General features: G+C 40.6%; 1 protein-coding gene across 7 annotated transcripts in view; it reads right to left on the bottom strand.

The window, feature by feature from the left end:
* The window catches only part of LOC144498965 (uncharacterized), an 80,614-nt gene extending 59,715 nt beyond the window's left edge, over positions 1–20,899 (bottom strand). For 4 of the 7 annotated variants that reach the window (XM_078220961.1, XM_078220964.1, XM_078220963.1 and 1 more), the window contains exons 1-8: positions 20,646–20,899; positions 14,050–14,116; positions 13,526–13,672; positions 11,942–12,088; positions 10,630–10,752; positions 10,369–10,536; positions 5,619–5,813; positions 3,055–3,177 (exon numbers count right to left, since the gene is read on the bottom strand). In XM_078220961.1, coding sequence (XP_078077087.1) covers positions 3,055–3,177; positions 5,619–5,813; positions 10,369–10,536; positions 10,630–10,752; positions 11,942–12,088; positions 13,526–13,672; positions 14,050–14,097 — 951 coding nt within the window. In that variant the 5' untranslated portion in view covers positions 14,098–14,116; positions 20,646–20,899. Of the gene's footprint in view, positions 1–3,054; positions 3,178–5,618; positions 5,814–10,368; positions 10,537–10,629; positions 10,753–11,941; positions 12,089–13,525; positions 13,673–14,049; positions 14,117–16,317; positions 16,337–20,645 lie in introns of those variants that run through there. The other 3 variants (XM_078220962.1, XM_078220967.1, XM_078220966.1) reach the window with 3 other exon arrangements.
* Positions 20,900–23,309: the final 2,410 nt, after the last annotated feature.

Raw genomic sequence — 23,309 nt, 5'->3', positions numbered from 1 at the left:
GAGTCTGCATCGATTCTCCGAAAGAGCATCCCACCCAGGCCCTCACCTTCGTCCTCTCCCCATAATCCCACACATTTACCATGGCTAATCCACCTAGCCTACACACCTATAAACATTAAAGGGCAATTTAGCATGACCAATCAACCAATCAATCTTTGGACTGTAGGATGAAACCAAAGCATCCGAAGGAAACCCAAGGCCACAATCAAACCTGGATGCCTGTGAGGCAGCAGTGCTAACCACTGTGCCACTCTTAACGCTGTCAAGTTTTTTTTCCCCCCAGCAAATACAGATTTTAAAAACGTGCCAGCAGCAAGAACTTGTCCTTTCAATTATCACTACAACAGAACTCCAAACAAAAAAAAATAAAGAAAAGTCAGCAAGATAGATATGAACGGAAGGAGGGAGAGGGTGTCAGTGAGGCAGGCTGGAAGGGAGGGTGGGGAGGTTTTCAGTGAAAGAGGGGATCTCTGAGGAAAGCATATAAGGGGATCTCAGTGAGGCAGAGAGGAACTGACGTAGCAATGGGGCCCCAGGGAGGCTTGCCGGGAGGAAGGGTATCCCAGTGAATGAAACAGCCATAAGAAAAATCCGAGTATGGAAAAAGAAGAAAAAGAAAAAAAAGCAGTGATTTTACACACAGCCATTGAGCTGCTTTAGTTTTCAGCTCACTAAAGTGTAAAATTCCTCACCCCTAATTTGTGGCACACTGAATTTGCTAAACTTTGTTTCTTCATGAGAAATTTTTCTAAATAATGCATTTCTGCCGTCAGCCAAATGGAGAGATTTTCCTCCTCGTGTCTGATCTTTTTTTTAAAACAATTAAGATTATAAATTAAAGGAAGCTTAATTTTGCTTCCTGACAGTGACAATTCCCTGCCTGATTTCAATAGAAGCGCCAATCTCAAAATTGCAAAATCATCAAGAACATCTATAAAATGTGGTGTTTGGAAGCCACTTTTGGTTATTACTTCTTTTGGTGCAATTTCATTCTGGACAAAATCTACTATTAGATTTTTCAATGGGTAATCTGTATTTTAATTTTATCCACTACCCAGAATTTTTATGATTAAAATATTTCAAGATTCAAATTATATATTGTTTCTGTAACTTTCTTCAAATGATGCACTTGGGAAACAGATAGCTGTTTGGCCAGCCAATAAGCACCACAAAATCACTTGCATAAGTTACTGCGTTGGGCAGACGTTTGAATGACCTACAAATTCTTTACTCATGTCTATTCAGACAGGACCGATCAGCCACTTCAAGAACTGCAGATGTGACTTTCAGATCTTTCAACTCGACTGGAATTTCTGCACAAGCAGAAATCTTGTACTCATTTGTCTGTCGTCGCCACCATAATTCAGAACGGACAGATCATACGTGGTTATGAATTTGTGGGTTAACTGGCAGGTTGGACTTTTACAGTCAGCACAACGAGCACTCGATATGCCTGGAAGGACTCCCTCAAAGGACAGCTAGCAGTCCACAATAAAGGCAGCAGTGGCTCAAACATCTGTGCTTTTGGTGATGTATCTACTATCTAATGTAATCTCTGCTAATGGTGGCAGCATGGTGGCACAGTGGTTAGCACTGCTGCCTCACAGCACCGGGGACCTGGGTTCAATTCGAGCCTTGGGTGACTGTCTGTGCGGAGTCTACATGTTCTCTCCGTGTCTGCATGGGTTTCCTCCGACACTCCAAAGATGTGCGGGTTAGGTTGATTGGTCAGGCTGAATTCCCCTTAAGTGTCAGGGGGATTAGGATAAATACGTGGAGTTACGGGGATAGCGCCTGAGCGGGATTGTTGTCGGTGCAGGCTCGATGAGCCGAAAGGCCACCTTCTGCACAGTAGGAATTCTATGATTCGACTGGCAGCACTCAAAACAACAAACATCAGGTAAAAAGATAAACGGTAATTATGATCTTTCCCTTTAATTGACTACACTATACCCTTTAAGCTTCAGTTATATTTTCACTCTAAACACCAATAGATAGCAATGAATAAATTGAAACAGCAAGGGATTAATAAAAGATGAAATAAGATTGCATCGCAGATTTTGGAGGAGATATTTGCTCATGTAGCACACTTCTAGCACAGCTTGCCTGCCCCCAGGGGATCGAGGCAAGTCTACGTGGACTAGGTGAACAAATTTTCCCTTGTGCAGTCACTTAACACCAATAGTAAAATCTTGCTCCATCTGCCTTGAGTCATCATAATTGTGAACAAATAAAATACTCTTGCTTACATTAAATACAAGTTATACTGTGCATTGCAAGGGCAACACCTACGCAATATTAAACATACCATTATATCTTGCACAATGCAGTTTTTTTTGTGTTAAAATATTAATGATAACTCAAGGAGCTTGAATTATGGATCACTTATTATAACTGGTTGACTTCAGGAACCTATTCTAAAGATTTCTCTCCCATATAATAAATCTGCTAAAAAATGGGAAAACCCATTAAACTTAGAATTGGACAGGTTTTCCTAGTGTAGTCCTCAGTGATTGGTTGTGACTTGGAATTCCATGGTTAGTGATTAACTTCAGAAAATAAATCATTGCTGTCTAAATGTTGAAATAGAGATTGTGCTGAATATCAACAAGTTTCAGCTGCTGCGGATGTACAATGATTTATAAACACATCACAGAAACGCCAACTCCAGCTGCAATGGCATACTGTGAAGTGAATAAATACATCACCCATCATGTATGAATCTCATTTTTCAAACCTTCCTTCAGAGATGTAAATCAATTTGTCTTTTAAGCTTTGAGGAAATATTTTATGGGTCAACTATAATGTAAGAGGTCTTATAGTCCACAAGCGATAAAAACACAGACAAATAATCCTGCAAGATATGTTATTTTATAATGACTGGTCCGAACCAACCTGAAACAATTTACTTCAATGGACTTTCAATAGCATTCATGGAATCTTTCGCACAGAATCTGCTTTGTATCTTTAAATGTGGACCTCAATTTATCCAATTCCTTTAGTCGTGTGTTTAATACAGTAATGTTTTTTTTTAAATTAAGAGAAAAAGTTAACCTGTTCAAAGTCGGCACTGGCATCTGATTTTGAGGCCACAATAAATAGCTCCTGCTCGTGCTTCTGCGCTTGCTCAGCAAGTTTGCTTTCCTTTGCTTGAATCATTTCCTGAAACACGCGAATCTGAAACAAAGATTCCACCATGACAAGCTGACAATAGTTAATGAAATTATTGACGTCACAGTAAAAGTGAGGTACATGGCACTTGCCACTATTAACAGGTACCAGTTCATCTGAGTTGCTTTTTGATTTTCTCTTTATCTCCTTTGATTCCCATGCTAATGGTCAACATTTATCGTTTCTTCCCACTAAAAATATGAATCCTGCTGTAGTTAACTAACCATTGTGAAGGTTAGTATGTGAGGCATCACTAAAATGTCTAATTTTATCCCTTCTGGGTCCCCCTGGTCTGGAAATCTGAGCATACATTCTTCTAAACCTATTGTCTTCAATGTCTTATTTGTTTTTAAGACTTGCCCAACAATGGAATATTTCAGCATGGTGCTCAGTTCTCGAAGCACAGCATGCACCCAGGTTATAACCAGTTTAATTACCCAATTATGCCTCTTATTTGACCTGTTCCTTCCTTGGTTGAAGAATCTTCCATTTGAGAATCTGGCCTGACTTATGAGGATTCTATGAACATTCCCAAGTTAAGACTTCCGAGTTGGGGTTCTTCCCAGTTTAGTCTGCCTAATCTTCAACTCGATATACTTAAAAGCTCCAGAGGCCCAACTTCCAATTTTGAATTCCTTTATAATTTTATCTATCACAAATTTCTCAAAGGTTGCAGATTCCCCGATCCCCCGGAAATCATCTACATTCATTAAGAAAGTGCCTGCTAATTTTCCTTCATTGTACCAATAAAAGACTGCTAGATCTGTTTTTAGCTGTAGACAACCAGCTTTTAGTAAGACGGACCTAACTGAAAACTATCATACCCTAATGCATCTTTTAGCCCGTAAACACACTTCTTCAGATTCCATCATTTCCCCTTTATATCGCCAGCTTCTTTTGGAGGCTTTAAGAATACTTTGCTTTGAAATTGTTCGCCTTGCAAAAATGCTTCTTTGTTGCCATATTCCCATGAGTTTGTCGCTAGGAAAATCCTAAAATTTACTTTTCCTGCTGTTGGAGAGTCTATTCTAAATTCCTGGTTGTCGAGTTGTTCCTCAAATCACTGACCTACAAGTCTGACTCTAGCTTTATATATCCCATGAACTTTCTCCGTGCATATCCATCTATAGGACAATGTTGGCTGTCCTTCGTCTGGCACCTCTGTGTAAATGCCAAACTCTCTCCAACTGACAAGTTCTTTGTGCTTTGTCAACTTTACCAATTTACCATCTAACTTGTTAATAGTCACGAGAGCTTCTCTATCGTGAGGGCTTTTACTTCTTGTGTCACTCCTCGCCTATTCTTTGGTCCTTGCTCTTGTTAAACTATGTCCCTACTAGATCTCCTGTCCCTATCTGGTCTACTATTACTCAACACGTCTCTCCTGCAACTAGACTCCCTTTCACAAATTCTTGATTTTCTCCTTGGGCTGTGATCACCATTAGGCCCACTGTCTGAACTTGCACTACGTTTGCTGGCTTTCCACATGTCCACCTTTTTACCGTAAACTACTGGGTATTTAACATCCATCAACAGAACCTATTAGATACTAACAGTAACTTCAAACAAGTGGCAGATCGGCAGTTAATAACAACTCTCCCAAAAGATTGCTGCCTGAGTTGCAGAGTTTTGTGGCTAGCTATCCAAAACAACATCTTACTGTTTGTCTCTCCGCTGACATGAAGAGAGTATCGTGAAGTTGCTGTATTTGGATGGTTCCAAAACAAGCTAAATCTGCTACAGATATTTGGGGCTATTAATTACAAGTGTAAGTACTCTTTCTCAGTTACTGCAAACGTGGTGCCACATTCATTCAGATTGTGAATTGTTTTTTTAGGAGATATTAAACACGTCAAATTTAAAATTTCACATTTTTTTCTTACTTTTCATCTCTGCCTCGTTTCCCTCTCTCTTAAGCCAATCCTTCTTTCACTCTCTTTATTTCTTTCTGGACCCCATTTGAATGAATTCATTTCCTTTAATTGCTTCTCCTTCTCTGTCCTCCCACTGATTATTTCAGAATGTTTAAATCTCATTAGTTGTGGGTATATCCTGTTTGGTGTCCCTAATTAGTAATGTCCCACTGCCTTTAATCGAAAGGTACCTAACTGCTGGGCGGCTTTCCTTGAAACACCAAATGTTAACAGTTTTAAAAATCTTGATTGCTTCCGGCACTCAAATTATACTGAAAATTTACTCTACCAATAACGTGCCTTTATCCTCATTTAAAAATAGTTAAACCATCCACCAATCAGATCTTGCAATATTCACTTCATTGTGATACATAAAATTGTTATATATAATGTTAGATAGAAAGAACATTGTTATTTTTAGTTAAAAATAAATAGTTCCCAAAGAAAACCCATCTATGGCCTTTGTGTTTTCATGAAGGTATACATGCAGTATCATGCAGTATACCATCCCAATTCCATTGTATCTGTACTCACATTTTTCATGTACATTGCCTCCTTCTCTTGATACTGTGTTTTCTCCTTGTTAAGCTGGTCCTTTAGATTTTCCGCTTGTTCCTGAAGAAGACTGAACCTTTCTTCACTCTCCTCAATCTTTCTGGTCAGACTGTGAACCATTGACTGCAAATCACTGACGGACATTTCCTTTTCTGCAACCTGATCCTGCTCTGTCTAATTAAGAGAATTAAGGCAGGTAATGAGAGGTTTTTTTTAAAAACAGTGGTATGTATTCACATCGATTAGATCTGGTTGCACCGACAATATCTATAACATTTACCCAAAAAAATACTGCAAATGTTAAGCATAGCAGGTTCAATCTGTAAACAAAAATATCTTCACACTAGGAAGGAAGCAAAAGTAAGTTTGAAAGTAAGGATTTTGTGTAAATAGACTGAAGTTATGAATGATTACATACATTGAAGTAGGCATACAAATAAGGTAATCCTGTGAAAATTTTGTTTTATCTTATAAGATAGCAAATTATATACTTCAATTAGTACAGGATGATTAGGTATTAAACAAAGTTTTTTGCAAATACTACCTTTCTTTTCCTTTAACTTGCCCTCTCTTTCCCCTTTTTCCTTCCTTCGCCAGTTTTCTCCACAACTCACATTCTTCACTGCACTCAAGCCTAAAAGGTTGTGCCCAACAAATAAAAGTCCACAGTATTGCTTTTGTACTGTTCCCATAGATACAATTCAGATACAGTCCAGACACTTGGTATGACCATTCAAAGATACACTTTCCCAGTCCTAACAAATGAAGAGCTACTCAGTAGAGCACATAGCTCCACCAGACTGTACTAACTCAAATGTTTTTACAATTACGCACCTCTTCCTTAAGGCCTTACCATGTCTCTTAGAACTCTTAGAAACCCTACAGCACAGAAAGAGGCCATTCGGCCCATCAAGTCTGCACCGACCACAATCCCACCCAGGCCCTACCCCCATATCCCTACATATTTACCCATTAATCCCTCTAACCTACACATCCCAGGACACTAAGGGCAATTTTAGCATAGCCAATCAACCTAACCCGCACATCTTTGGACTGTGGGAGGAAACCGGAGCACCCGGAGGAAACCCATGCAGACACGAGGAGAATGTGCAAACTCCACACAGACAGTGACCCAAGCCGGGAATCGAACCCTGGTCCCTGGAGCTGTGAAGCAGCAGTGCTAACTACTGTGCTACCGTGCCGCCCGTCTGGTTGATGCTCAGTAAAGACAAGACTGAAAACAAGGAACCTTGTAATTAAGAGCTTCCACCCGACTGAGGAAGCTTCAGGCCAATGCTCTGAAAATTGCAGCAGTGACAAATTCGACCATAGCAACTGAGACAATTGCAACCAAAACAATCAGCATTCTAAATAAAACCCACAGTATTCTTTTACAAAAGTTAAATGTGTCCTATCTCCCAATGTTAACGGATCCTTAAAAATATTCCAGGATCTTGATCTGCATCTTCACCAATCAGTTCTTCCTCGGGCCTATCTGCGTACCTTGTTTTACTGAAATCCATCCATTAGTTTTGGAGATTTATTTTTAAACAGACAAACAGGCTAACAAATGGGGCAAAATTATTATTTATGTTTGCCTTCAATGGCAGAGGCAAATGAACCAAAGCATGACCATATGTAAGAAGAAATGTGGGACCGCAAGTCAGTCAAGTGTTGCCAAACACTGGAGCCGACATGGGCTACCACCATAAGCCCAAGATGAAATCAATGGACTAACAATACGAGGGACAATACAACAGCTTCAAATGAAAGCGCATTCTTTAACTCACTCCTCAAAAATTACGGAAATCCTGAATTCATACAACTTGGGATACACATCCAATGAAATAAAAATTGTAAGAAGTCTCACAACACCAGGTTAAAGTCCAACATGTTTATTTGGTAGCATGAGCTTTCGGAGTGCCGCTCCTTTATCAGGTGATAAAGGGGCAATGCTCCGAAAGCTCGTGCTACCAAATAAACCTGTTGGGCTTTAACTGGTGTTGTGAGACTTCTTACTGTGCCGACCCTAGTCCAACCGGTACCGGCATCTCCACATCATGGAATAAACCTTGTGAAAGATAAAATTCCAATGGAACATATGGTGGAACATCCCACCATATATCAATGAAGCAAAGTGTGAAGAAACTCAGACATCACACTGTATATTTCTATAAAATATATATAGATATCCTCATGGCTATTTCTAAAATTTTAAAAATTGAACAAAGGCCTTTAAAAATGTTGAATCTATGTCTGTCTGTGATTTCCAAACAAAAGAAGCTACCTGGTAGTGTCAGGGAAACTCGTACACCATTAACTCTGGGGAGCCACTAACAATCCCCTGTGGACCCCCACAGACCAAATTCAAAGCCATCTGCATTTCATAACCCAAGTTGCCAAACTGAAGTCTGCTCATCTGCTAAGACAAAGGGCCCCGGAACCTTTCTTTCAATTCTTAATGGTTGAAACATTTAACAATCTTGGGGACCCATGCGAGGAAGACACACCCCTTATCAAAGTCAGTGCGGAGAGGTGGGAGTCATGTGACATGGGCCTCTGGCTTGTGGAACCAGTAATATTGCCTTGCTGAACTGAAAAGCTCAGTCTGCTGTTTACCATCTAGCTGGCAGTCCCACAGAAAAGATGCTGTGCCCAGACTAAATACCTGGTCCCATTTACACTGCTTCTGCTGGAATTTCTGTATCATTACCTGCAAGACTGATTCATTTCTACATGTTTATCTCATTGTGTGAAGCCAACACCACCGGAAAAGTGAATTATACAGAATCAGTTTTCAGCCCACTGACCTCCAGGAATGAATACCACATACTGGACTCTGGAACCCACGTGATTTCCTCCACAAATCCTCTTTTTCTATATTCCTTCCATTTATTGTCTGAGTGTGGAGGCAATGTTGCAGCCCTTCTTTTGTGTTTTAAGTATGTGCAAATAAACTACACCTTTGAGTTCACCGTATCTCGAGTTTGCAGTGGGTTTATTAATAGAAAATTGAATCGCCCCAAAAACAAGGGGCTGGGAAATACAGCACCACTTAAAGAAAGAGGGAAACAAATTAAAGAACTTGTATGAACAGGTGGTGAAAGAAAAAATTTCTGCTGTTTAAATTAATCCCCCTCCTGTCTGTAAACTGGGAAATGGCTCAAATATTAATTTCTATCCGGCAAATTCTGAGCATGATGCGGTCTATCAGGCACAATCACTAAATGCCTGCTATTCCAAACTTACACTCCTTAGTGAGTCAGTAACCTCAATTAGCTCTGCCTCCCTGCCACTCTGTAATCAATATTAACCATGTAACACCTTGGTAAATTTTATATCTAAAGCTCAAGAAGAGCATCTGATGATTCGCCGGTCTCTGATAATGTCAGCAGAACTATCAGCGTTAACTATCATTACTGTACTGAAACTACAAGCAACTCCGGGAGTCTGTGAACACACAGTATAACAGGATAACTCACAAGTTGCTGACAGTGATTCTACTCTTCTCTAGGATGCAACTGGTTTCAACAGGAAACCTATGAATTGGTGAGAACGTCCAATCTTGTGCTATTAATCTTGCTGTAAACACCCTTGAAGAAGTCACAACTTGTTGAACGAGACGGAATTGGTGTTTTACACTGTACCAACTTCAGCATTACTGTGTAACACCCTCACTGACCCAGAAAAGCTCATTTTCGGGGGAGTGAAATTTCACTCGAGCCAAATAATTCCACATACCTTTGAAATAATTTCAAGTTTATCTTTCATCTTAATCCAATCATTGTTACTTTATTTAAAATTTCAGGAAGTAAAATAGAAGTAAAGGGTTTCAGTGCTTTAATCTTCATGGTTTGCTGTCTGTGAGAAAAAGTCAATCTGATTAAACTGTTTGCAAACTTCACTGCTATTGCACGCCTGGAGATCCATGTGACTTGGTGCCAAATTTAAACTGCTATCAGGAAAAGGGAAAGCCATGCCATAGAGATCACTAGGTCTTTGTGGGCAACTTTCTCTGATGTCAGCACCATTACTGCAAGACATTAACAGGTCACAATCAGCAATAAAAGCAGAAATTTCACTGCAGTGTTCATGTAAGCCTATTTGCGACACTAATAAATAAACTTTAAACTTTAGAATTCTTCCTTTGCAACAGGACACTGACAGCCTTTAAACCTTTAATAATTTCAATGCCTTCATCAAAGGACACAATCCATTTAGTTTCTTTAGCAAACGAGTATATCAAACTTCAACAATTCTTCTCGACAAAGCTCAATTCTTATAATCTATAGAAGTTAAATACACTTCTTAAAACCTCTTAGCCTGTCCTAATATCTCCTCATGTGGCTCAGTGTCAAATTTCTGATAAAATCTCCTGTGAAGGGCCCTGGAACATTCTACCTCAAGTGAAAGTTGTCACTGTCAACTAAACACATGAAATAATTTAAACAGGAGGATAGGAGTCTGATAATGAAGGTTAATGTGAAGCACAGCGTTATCTGCTTTCAAGTGGTGGAAATTTCAACTTTTGCACAAATCTGTACATTAAAAGAAAAGCAAAATCCTAAGTACGGCACAGCCCATTTTGCCCACGTTAACAGCATAATAGCTGCAGACACTGGATATATCAAAGTAGTATTATGAATGGAGAAATAAAATTTCCTCTGAAGAGACCTAATGAGCAAGTGTGTAAATGCAAATGCCGCAATGAATTTTCCTTCAGGCTCACCTTAATTTCCTCACGAGGTAGAATTACTTGTTGAGGTGCATGATCTGAAGCAGCAATTAGCTGGAGCTCAACAATATAGGCCTCTTTTTCAGCCAATTTCTTATCCTTCTCAGCAAGCATCATGTCCATATTGGAGCCACGCTGTAGCTGGACTTCCAGCTCTGTAAGCTACACATCATTTAAAATTAAGTGACATCATATCTTGCTATACACATATCCCAATACAAGCAAACAAAGCAGATATATTTTTCCAAGTCTTACCGTCTTCTTCAATTCTGCATCTTTTTTGGCAACTTGCGATTCCAGTTCTTCAACCTTTTTCCTCAACATTAAGATTTTACCTCGATTTGCAGCTGCATGTTCCTGATCACCATCACTCGACTGCTATATTTAAATCATTAATGCAAGTTCAGTCCATTTGCTCTCATTAAATATCCACATTTTACTCTCAATTTACTGTCGAGTTTTATTAAATACTACTTAAATATGCAATACCCATTTCACTTTTTCCACACATCAAAAATGACAACATTGAATTATAGAACACAGAAGGAGATCGTTCATCTGATTGTGACTGGCGCTGGTTGTTTGAAATAGCTATCCAATTACTCTCACTCCCCTCCTATTACTCCAGAGCCCTACAATGTTTTCTTTTTCATTTACATGTCTAACTTCCTTCTGAAAGTTACAATTAAATATACTTCCACTGACTATTCAGGCATTCCACATCATAAGAACTCGTCACGTAAAATAAATTTCTCATATCTCCTCCAATTCTTTTGACGATCACCTTCAATCTATGTCCTCTGGTTAATGATCTTTCAGCTGCTGGAAACAGTTTCGCTATCACAGTATTATTTACACAGACAAATTAAAATGTGGGGACATTGCTTTCAAAACCACAACAATAGTGTAGGTGTACATTTCAGAGAAATCAGGCAACCTTTCATAGAACATAGAACAGTACAGCACAGAACAGGCCCTTCGGCCCACGATGTTGTGCCGACCTTCATCTGAAACCAAGATCAAGCTATCCCACTCCCTACCATCCTGGTGTGCTCCATGTGCCTATCCAATAACCGCTTAAATGTTCCTAAAGTGTCTGACTCCACTATCACTGCAGGCAGTCCATTCCTTTCAGCACAGAAAGTGGCAATTCGGCTTATTGCGCCTGTGCCAGCTCTTTGAAAGAATCCGACTCCCCTGCTCTATCCCCATTTTGTTCCATTTAAAGTATATATCCAATTTCCTTCTAAAAGTTAGTAACAGCCTTTCAAGCAGTGCATTTCAGAGTCTAACAACATACAGTAGAAAGGAATTCCCCACATTTCACCTTTGCTATGCCAAATATTTCAGCCACGTGGACAAAATATGAATGTACCACTTTCACAAATGTGAACTGTAATTCAGTCAAGACTTTGGCAAAGTAAAATATATATTCCCCCATTTTAAAACAATGAAATTCAACACAGAATTCTGCTTTGCGTGGTACCTACAATGTATTCATTAATAGGTTGCCATTTTAGTATAACTCACCAGGTATAGATAACGTCAATAACATAACATGCCATACCTTGTGCTTCCCAGTTGTCTGCTCCTTAGCACCAGAAGCACCAAGCTGTTTCTTCATATCTTCCAGCTGAGCAGAAAGTGATGTGACCCTTGCCTTTGTCTGCAGTTTCATTTTGGAAATCTTTGCTTCAAAGGCTTCTTTGTCTTCCTGCAATAAAATAAATCAAGTATAAAACTGCGAATACATTCTACTTTGTTTCAAAGTGATTGTTATAGGACAATATTTTACCAAGACTCTGATGGACATTTACAAGAAAAAGTATTAAAGGTTACAGAAACAAGGCTGGTAAAGTGCATGGAGTTGAGATGCAGATCAGCCATGATCTAACAAATGGCTCAAAGTGTTAAATCGCCCACTCCTTTTCATATGTTCTTTTGACTTGTTGCTATTACATTAGGAAGGCACAGTGGTTAGCACTGCTGCCTCACAGCTCCAGGGACCTGGTTTCCATTCCCGGCTCGGGTCACTGCCTGTGCGGAGTCTGCACATTCTCCCTGTGTCTGCATGGGTTTCCTCCGGGTGCACCGGTTTCCTCCCATAGTCCAAACCACGTGCTGTTTCGGTGCATTGGCCATGCTAAAATTCCCCCTCAGTGCACCCGAACAGGCACCAGAGTATGGCGACCAGGAGATTTTCACAGTAACTTCATTACAGTGTTAATGTAAGCCTACTTGTGATACTATTAAATAAACTTTAAAACTTTAGCCAGGTTTACAAGGAAAATGCAACCTTGCTAATAAGGATGCGTGACAGTACAAGTACAGCACAGCATGCAGCCCATATCTGGAGTTAAGGCCTAAAATGACATGGTAACAAAGCAGCCTCTCTTGTTGCGGGAGTTTCAGTTCAGAGTAAGTGCTTAACTCCGGGTGTAAAGAAAAAAGACCTACATTTATTCAGTGCCTTTAATAACCTCAAGGCATTCCAAAGAATTTTACAGCCAATAAAATACTTATTGAAGTGTAGTCACTGTTGCAATATCAGAAATGCAGCAACAACCAAATTGCGTATAGCCAAAGACATAATGACTGGATAATCTATATTAGCAACATTGATTGAGGTATAAATATTGACCCAGAACCCCAGAGATAACTCCCCTGATCTTCTTTGAAATAATGAAATAATGCCATGAGATCTTTTATGTCCACCTGAGAGAGCAGACAGAGCCTCAGTTTAAAGTCTCATTCTAAAGAAAGCACTTCTACAGGTGTAGCGTTGTCTCAGTACCGCACTGGAGTGTCGACCTAGATTTTTTGCTCGAGTCCCTGGAATGAGGCTTGAACCAATGACCTTCTGGCTCAGAGACGGGTCTGACAGCTCCAATTAACCATGGGCATGTTTATCAGATTAACAACTGAATAAGAAGCATTGTTGATTATTTTTACCCATGAACAGGTTCCTAGCGAAATTAATAAACATCTAGGGCAGCTGCCTTGTGCCGTTTATTTTTGCCTCTGGACTTGGAGAGGTTTCGGTTAAAATTCAGCTGATACAAGTGTATAAATAAGGTATAGTGCTTTCAACAACTCACTTAATAAAAAGAGGCACAAAACACATGCAGTTGGATTTTCTAAATTATATTACCTTTAGCAGCTGATCTTTCACATGAAGCTGGTTATCTTTCTCCCGAATTAGTTCCTTCAGCTGCAATACCAGTTGTTCGTTCTGGGCCAGCTGCTCCGTTAAGTCTGTTACAGAGTGTTCGCCAACACTCTTCTGGGAGCCTGCTGCCTGCAGAATAATTTGTATGGATTGGATACCATTAATAACTACACAGTGAGAAAACAGCATACAAATTCTGCTCTGGGGACCAGAATCTTTTCAATATAACCGAGTTTAAATAGTGTTCAATTTAGCAAGATACTGTCCCAACAATTTAATTCAAGAGAGTTGAAAGTGACCAGGGAATGGAGACAAATGGAAGATGCATGTCAAATTAAATGCATCAAAAAGCACTCTCATATGTATACTTTCAAAAGTGCAATCAAAAGCACGTGCAAAAAGCAGCCCACAAATCATTTTTATAGCAAATAAAAGGTCAAAATATATCTTTATGTCAAGCTACATACAGCTGCAGGAAATGTCATGATTGTTTAGGATATATTTACCCCCGATGTTGCTGGGGGCGGCTCGTCTGCAGAGTACCACTTCCACATGGCTCCTTCTTAGATGTGGCTATAAATCAACCAAAGCAATAATTAGGTCATTCCAAAGCACAGCATATTTAAATACAACATTCATGGTTCAACTGGTGACTATCCTTGAAGGGAACAGTGGCTGGAGTTTCTGTTGTTGAAGTGGCTCTGAGATGGAGGTGAAAGTTTTGAATAAAGGACAGGAAGCTATGTACAAAGTTGTCACTGGAATATGTAACAAATCTTTCTACTTAAATGAATCTATTCACCTGGGATCGGAAAAGTTGCTTGTTTAAAACTGTATTTAATTAACATGCAACTTAACTTTGGACAGGGAACTTTGAAGATTAAAATACAGTGTAGCTCACCCTAACAACACTGCTTGTAATGAATCCCCAGGTTTGACACTCCGATGGCAAGATACCATTTATTTTCCAATAGAAAAAAAGCTCTACTTCAGCGAAAACTTAAAATAGGATCCACTCAAATCGACCCTGGTACAACAATGGAATTAAAGCTGAGGTTAACTGAATGGTAATCTATAGTAGCATAAATCCTGCATAGATTTGCGCATTCACTTCCTGATAAGGTAGCCTATCCATCTGCACTCAAATGGCAACAAGATGTGAGGTGGAAAGTGCAACAAGGAAACTGACATAAGCCATCTGCAATGTGGAAATGTGCATGAAAGACAAGGAGGAGACTGCATTCGTCTCTGAAAACAAATCTTCAAATCAATGAATTGGAAAATCCCAAGCCAGCACCTGAAAAGTGCTTTGTTTAGCAAAGAGCACTGTTGGGTCAGAGAGAAGATGAGGAAACTGGATGTGCAAAGCACAGAACCAGTTCTCCCTTCACTGGATGAGTTCAGAAAAACAATGGCTACTGTTTGAAACCTGTGACTGTTACTACCTAGAATCAATGATCATTTTGGATCGGTTATTAAAAACAGCACGAAATGAGGAAAACAGAAGTAATAAAGAACAATTTGAATGCATAGATTTTTTTAAAACATAATAAAATGATGCTTACTCAAATTGGTTATTTCTTCATTTTCCCGGTGCAACTACAAGTCTTGCCATGTCATTTTAAAGACCTTTATAGAGTGAGCTTTTCTATTGGTCCTGAGTTTTGGGGTGGCACAGCGACACAGTGGTTAGCACAACGCCACGCACCTGGGTTCAATTCCCGGCCAGATTTTTTTTACACAGAGAAGAGTGGGTGCCTGGAACTCGTTGCCGGGGGAGGTCGTGGAAGCGGATACGGTAGTGACTTTTAAGGGGGCATCTTGACAAGTACATGAATAGGATGGGAATAGAGGGATATGGTCCCCAGAAAGGGTAGGGGGTTTTAGTTAAGTCGGGCAGCATGGTCAGTGCAGGCTTGGAGGGCCGAAGGGCATGTTCCTGTGCTGTAATTTTCTTTGTTCTTTGTTCCTGGGTCACTGTCTGTGCATTTTCCCGCATGGGTTTCCTCCGGGTGCTCCGGTTTCCTCCCACAGTATGAAAGAGGTGCTGATTAGGTGCTTTGGCCGTGCTAAATTCTCCCTCAGTGTAACTGAACAGGTGCCGGAGTGTGGCGACTGGGGGATTTTCACAGTAACTTCATTGCAGTTAGCATAAGCCTACTTGTGACACTAATAAATAAACTTGAACTTAAGATTTATTATCATAAAACTTGACTGTCTGCTAGTTCATTTAAGACTGAAGATTAGAAATGCCGGTGAGGAACAGTTTCAGATTGTTTTGGATCTGTAGTAAATGTTTAAAAAATTACATAATAGCATATTACCTTCAATGCTACTCATACAAGTCAGAGGATGATCCACTTATATAATGAGAAAGTGTAGGTGTTTGCCCCTTTAAGGCTGTGAAGCTTTACTGGTGTCAAATCATAGATTCATGTAAGGGTTAGCTAAATAAGTACATGAGGGAGAAAGGAATAGGATATGTTGAAAGGATTAGAGGAGGGGTAGGAGGAGACTTGTGTGGAGCCTAAACACTAGTCCAAATGCCTTGTTTCCGTGTTGTAAATAGTTTCCAATTCTGATTGCCGTCAACAGTGAATTCACACAGAAACCCAATTAAAAGTTCGCCACAAAGCAACAAACTGGGACAACTTATACAATGTTCTCCACACTTTGTTACAAATGCCAATCAATACTCAGAAATGGTGCATTCTGACCTGCAGCCACAAATTACAAGCATCTGCATACCTGACTTCACAAGCACCTTCAGTTACCTGCATTTGCCAGTTTAGACTACCTCCCCTCAATGGAGATCTTGAGCTGGGGTTTGGAAGAAATGGTCCTAGTTAAAAGCATAGCCCTCTTGTAGCAGTTGAACATTGCAACCACACTCCAGAGCAAAGATTTCCATGAAGAATCCCACAACTGATCTGCTAGTTTAAAATAAAACCATTGTTAAGCCTGGCTGCAGCTCAATCGGTGTGAATAAAGCTCACCAGGCTGCAGTAGGCAGAATTGGATAACGCACTAATGTGGAGCTGCATGACAGTTTTACTGTAGACACTAACAACTGTTACTTAATTCAATGAATGACATTTAGTCTTCTTGTTATTTATAGATTTCCTATGCTTATAAATAGATTATTTGTGTTCCAGTGAATTGAAAGATGGCACCAATAGAAAGAACTTGCACTCTTTACTGCCTTTCAGACCTCAGGACATCCCAAAGCACTTCAAGGCCCTTGAAATATTTTTGAAGTTTAGTCAGAGTTGGAATGTAGGGAAAGGTGACAGCCAAATTGTGGGCAGCAAGGTTCCATAATGAAATACAATCAATAACTGGAAAACCTATTTACATTTAAATGCTGGCCGGGAAATTTCTGATCCTCTTTTGCATAATACCACAGGATAGGACCTCAGTTTAACATCTCATTCCAATTATGGCAACTTAGTGTAGCAATTCCTCAGTACTGCATTGACTTGTCAGCCAAGAGTGGTTCGTGAACCCATGAGTGCTAGGCAACAGTTCTACCCTGAACCAAGACTGACACTGAAAAGGACTATAAAATGAATCCCTAGCACCACACTGGCAATTTAAAACTACTTCTAATTAAAAGCCAAGGAAATTGATTTTGTTTCGATATTGGCATGGAAGCTACTTTGAAAACATATTCCATATAGTGCAAATTTTTTGCCACCACGGAACATTTGTTGCAGCTTTTCACTCATGGTAGTTTCAAGCATATACAAGGGTCTGCTTCTAAGTTATTGCTGATGTAGACGTCACGCAACAATTGTAGTTTTACTGCAAAATGGGCATTAGACTTAAAATATTAACTGTGTCTCTCCACAGATGCTGCCAGAGCTGCTTGAGTTTATCCAGCATTTTCTGGTTTTATTTCAGATTTCTAGCATCCTCGGTATTTTGCGTTTACATTAAAGGCTGTTATACCAGACAAATACTTCAGGAATAGCAGAGGGTATCACAGTGATGCCTCCTTCGCATTTGTGAATCGAGTCGTTGCATGCTCCTTTGTCCGTTCTGAGTGAGCACAGTCGCACACTTGAGAACTTTTAATTTTCAAGCACTTGCTTCTACCATGATTTTTATAGATGAGGTTTAGAGTTGCCCATGGGTTTCTGGGAAGATTGAAGCCAGTGGAACTTCCATATCAATACTTATTTGAGGCGTTTGTGGCATCTTGTAACCGCCATTCAATTTTCCAAGCTTCATTAAGGTTGAAGTCACTTGGTGGAAGGTTAAGCACTTGGATTCAAATGAAATCGAGGGGCATTGTTGAGGTCCTGGTGACCATAGGATGGAGGAGCAGAAACAGGCCATTCGGCCCATCGAGTCTGCTCTGCCATTCAATGACATCATGGCTGATCTGATAAGATGGGAAAGTGAAGCTGAGGATTTTATCGCCACAACCCTTGATTCCCTTATCACTTAAAAATCTATCTGTCTCAGCCTTGAACATGCTTTACGACCCAGCCTCCATAGCTCTCTGCGGTAAAAAAATTCCACAGATTCACTACCCTCTGAGAGAAGAGTCTTTTAATATCCTTGATTTGCTGGATCAACAAGTTGAGTAATGCTACTTTTGCTCCATATTGCCACACAGAATCAGTAAGAGTGCAGTGATGTCTGAAGCATTGCTACTGATGTTCCCAAGTCAGTTTCTGAACCAAGCTTTATAAGTGTGAACATAATTTACAAAAGACATCATAGTAGTCTTGAAAAAAACACATTTTGTCGAAGCTTTTCATCTTACACACATTAGGACAAACACAAGGGAAGCAGCAACTTTATACTTGTTTTCTCTAACGTTGGTATTCTTGAGATTGTTCTGATGAGTGCAAGACAAAAAGATTCAACAAAATGTTCTTTTACCTGTGATACTCAAGTTCGGTACTACCAAGTAATTATTTGACATCACAGCAAATTTAGCTATAAAATTAATTCATTGGCTAGGAAAGAAGTGTTCTTATATTTATTTTAGGATAATGCTCTGCCGAAACTTTGCATCAGCAATTTTCCCAGGACTACAGTTTTCATCCCAAAAACCACAATAAGAATGTCAACATTAGATGGTCTCGCACAACACTAAATCTAAACATTATGAGTTACACAGAAAGGTTCAACTCAACAACACTGATCCTCACTTGGCTGCCAAATTGTTCTTTTAAAAAGCAATTTAAACACACACACAGAAATATCCAACTGGTTCCAACAACTTCTACCTTTATCCGAGACCACGTAAGCAACTAAATCCACAATGCCAACAAACAGCCAGGAGCTTACACAAAAGTAGGATGCTTCACCAGTGAAATGAAATGGCAACCCTGTTGTCTTCTGGACAAAATTCAACAAAGACACTGTCCCCTCAGTCATAACCATTTTGCCAAAGCTGATTGCATGGTTGCTGTGTAGTTGAAGCTCTACTCGGTTGTCAGGGGAGCTCGCAAGACCAAGTGGCATCCAGAGAAGCACGTTCTTGGCTATTTTATGGCCCCACTTAGCCCCTTGAGCCTGTTTCACCAGTCAATGAGATCATGGCTAAGGTAAGACAAAATACTGTGGATGCTAGAAGCTGAAAAACCAAAAAATGCTGGAGAAACTCAGCGGGTCTGACTGCATCTGTGGAGAGAGAATCACAAGGGGGCATAATTTTAGGGTGAGGGGCAAGAGATTTAGAGGGGATTTAATAAGAAACATTTTTTACTCAGATGATAGAGAGAATCTGGAATGCATTGCCTGGCAAGGTAGTGGAGTCCAGAAATCTTACAACCTTTAAAAAGGTATTTGGATGAGCACTTGAAATATCATAACATTTAAGGATATGGGACAAGTGCTGGAAAATGGGATTTGTGCGACTTTGGTAGGAGTAATTGCTGGTGGAGACATGACGGGCCAAAGGGCCTTTTCTACTCTTTATGACTGTGTGACTCTATGGCTGCTCTGTGAGCTACACACATCTTTGTCCTTAAGAACTTTGATTACCAAAAGATCAACCTCAAAATGATTGATCAACTGCTCTTTGTGGAAAAGAATTTGAAATTTCATTCAGCCTTTGATGTCTTCCAATTTCACTCCTTGAAGGTTTTTTTTAGATTCTGCTGCTTAGCCCTAACCAGTCTTCAATCAATTCCCCTTAATATCTTGAAAATTAAATCAAATTACCCTTCAACCCTGGCTCCTGATCTAACCAAGACCGCAAGGAACTACGAAAGGTTGTGAACTAGCCCAATCCATCACGCAAACCAGCCTCCCATCCACCGATTCCATCTACACTTGCCACTGTCTCTGAAAAGCAGCGAGAATAATCAAGGATGGTATGAACGGTATGTTTTGTCTATACAGCATGCAAGAGACAATATTTTTCACTGTATCCCAATACATGTGATAATAAATCAAATTCCAGGGACTACAGTCTTAGTTTGTGTCGTCTCTTTGCATAATTAATCCTTGGAGTCCAGGTATGGTGGCAGGAGAGACCCTGGTGGCAGTAGGGAGGCACGGTGACACAGTGGTTAGCACTGCTGCCTCACAGCGCCAATTCCAGCCATGGGTGACTGTCTGTGTGGAGTTTGCACATTCTCCGCATGTCTGTGTGGGTTTCCTCCAGGTGCTCCATTTTCCTCCCACAGTCCAAAGATGTGTGGGTTAGGTTGATTGGCTATGCTAAATTGCCCCTTAGTGTCAGGGGGATTAGCATGGTAAATACATGGGGTTACGGAGATAGGGCCAAAAAAGGATTGCTGTCAGTGTAGGTTCGATGGGCCGAATGACCTCCTTCTGCACAGTAGGAAATTCTGTGATTCTAGACCAGGTCTACCTGAAATCAACAGGTCAGGAAAACCCAAAAAGTTACGCAGGGATGCCATGCACATTCGTGCTGCCAGAACTATTAAATGAAAACAATATTTGCACTTGAGCATTCAAGATACGATCAAAAGGTGACAGCTTACTAGGAGTGCATTAATAAAGCGTGGTCAGCACGAACAGAAACACATTAGCCCCAGGATACTGTTCCCCCTCCACAGGTTGTCCCATTGCCACTCAGTGGTGGATGACTGCGCCTGCGCACATCAGCCCTTACCTGTGTGCGGCCCGACAGCTGCAGGCGGACGTGCGAAGCCCGATCCTCACAACCAGCAGCTTCAAAGGGAGCAGGAGGATGAGTTATAGCGCCATGATGGTATTATATAAGTTGTTATAAGCTTAGACGGAGGTGGATCACCATTGTGGGGGGGTGGGTTCAGCCAGACCTTCCGCTGCTCCTTCGCCGCCACAACACCGAGACAGCAGCAACCCCCCGATCCCAGCCCAGCTCCGTCGTCTCCGCGTGACGTCAGCACGCACGACGCTGCCTCCCAGGCGTGGGCACGCACGGGGACGTGGTGTCTGCCAGGTCCAGTGTCACAAAGTGGGCAGCCTGGTTAGCAATGAGCTCATGGCTGGTGGCTCTGACCTGAGACTGACACACAGACCAAATCCATTCAACATATAAAGCTGATTTATTTTTAAACAGTAAGATTTTGATTTGATTTCTCATCTCACAACACCAGGTTAAAGTCATAGAATCCTAGAGTGCAGAAAGAGGCCATTCGGCCCATCGAGTCTGCACCAACCACAACCCCGCCCAGGCCCCATCTCTACATATTTACCCACTAATCCCTCTAACCTATGAATCCTGGGACACCAAGGGGCAATTTAGAATGGCCAATCAACCTAACCCGCACATCTTTGGACTGTGGGAGGAAACCGGAGCACCCGGAGGAAACGCACGCAGACGCAGGGAGAATGTGCAAACTCCACACAGACAGTGACCCAAGCCGGGATTCGAACCCTGGAGCTGGTTTATTTTGAATCACGAGCTTTCGGAGCGCTGCTCCTTCCAGTTGTGAGTCTTACTGTCCCAGTCCAATGCCGGCATCTCCACATCTTGAGTTGTTTTGACTTATTATTCTCACATGTTTTGCAATACAGTGAAAAGTATTGTTTCTTGTGCACTATATAGCCAAGGCATGGGAAAAGACATGTCTGTATAGCGTGCAAGAAACAATACTTTTTACTTTATCCTATTACATGTGAAAATAAATCAAATCAAATTAGATGGTACATTTTTACAGATTACAGTTAATGCAGTCTCTCATTTATATTTTTTCCCCTGTGGCACTGTCAAGAACCCCACCGAGAATATACCTTCCCCAAAATAACATCCCAAAGGCCTTAACACTATAAGCCAAATCCAACTGTACTTACTTCACACAACGTGTATCTTTCTTTTAGGAAACATTTTCTTCAAGTTCAATGTAGATTTAGATGTAGTTTAGAATAGTAGTCTTCAGGACAAAAACGTGTTCCTATGAGAGCTCTGCTTCGAGCTGGGTGTGACTGTAATCTTCATCACCCAGGAGCAGTTCTCCTCCAGTTCAGGACTAATCCTGCCACTGATATGTGGTTTATTCTTTTTGATCTTTTCTTAGCTGAACAACTAGTCTTAGAAGTCATGCTTTCAGCATGTAAGTGCAACATTCATTCTTATTTCTCCATTTGAACTTCTACTGTCTGTATTTTTAACTCATGCAATTCTATGTCCTATTGTTCTCCACTTTTTTAAAGTAAATACATGTTCACCCTGCTACCAGACTAATCCGCATATTAAAACCCTCAGTACAGCTGGATCCCTATCAGTTTCCTTTCATCCAATTCTTTAATCTTCATTTTATCCCAACTTCCTGATAGCAAGCCTATGGTTTCTTGAATGGCACAGCATGCTCCAGGGGCCAAATGGCCTCCAGGTCCTATTTCTATTCTTATGTTCTTATTGCCCAGAATTTCTGTGGCATGATTGTTAACCAACACTTATCAATCCTAGCTTGTAGGTTGCCCAGGTCTTGCTGAATGAAGGCAAAGACCACTTCTGTGCCTGAAGAGTAACAATTGCAACTGAACTGTGCAATCATCAACAAACATCTCCAGTTTTCATTGTTATACTCTTCAGGTTATTCTTAGTTTGTCTAAATATTTGTTTGCCAAGTTAAGTTCCTGATGATGAGGAATCCAGCCCTGCCTTGAGCTGTTTAGCTTCTATCCTCACCATTTCCAGCCTAAAGCTCTTTGCCCTTCCCCTGCTTTAAGACTCTGATTAAACCACTAAGCTTCTTTAACCACTTTCTTTGGCTTAGCATCCAATTCTGTCCACCTATGCCTTTGTGAAGCGCCACAAAATGTTTTTCCTACATTGTAGGTGCTCTGCATATTGTTGTCTATTTTGTTAGTTTAGTGGCAGAGTGCCCAGATGTAATAACGATCCTTTGGTAACCAGCCAGGTCCTCAAGACCTCAACTGTATTCATGTTGTTGATGGGGGAACAAGAAATGTCCTCAAATATGCACAATGGGAGGGGGGGGGGGGGGGGGGGGAGAGAAGTGAGAGAGTGATTCACATTAACTCCTCGGCTGCGATGTCCTGAGGATGTGAGATGCAGTATTGTCTTTGTATTCCCTGCTGGCAGCTTTACATCTAATTTACGGCACAAAAAAAGACCAGTCAGAAGTAAGTAAAACCTTCTGTAATTCATGCTTTAATAGGATTGAATTAAATAATTAAACTGTTGCCTAAAGAAATTCTAGCTTTGCTAAAGACCACATGATTCAAAATAAAATGGCTACCACCACTAACATTTCTCACTTAAAAAGCAAATTTTTACTGACGTTTGGGCTCTCAAAGGATTAACAATGTAATAGTCGATTTAGAA

The sequence above is a fragment of the Mustelus asterias genome, chromosome 9 (genome assembly GCF_964213995.1).
Source record: "Mustelus asterias chromosome 9, sMusAst1.hap1.1, whole genome shotgun sequence".
NCBI classification, from domain to species: domain Eukaryota; kingdom Metazoa; phylum Chordata; class Chondrichthyes; order Carcharhiniformes; family Triakidae; genus Mustelus; species Mustelus asterias.
The sequence above is the reverse complement of the archived record's forward strand: the minus strand, read 5'-3'. Positions and strand labels throughout refer to the sequence as shown.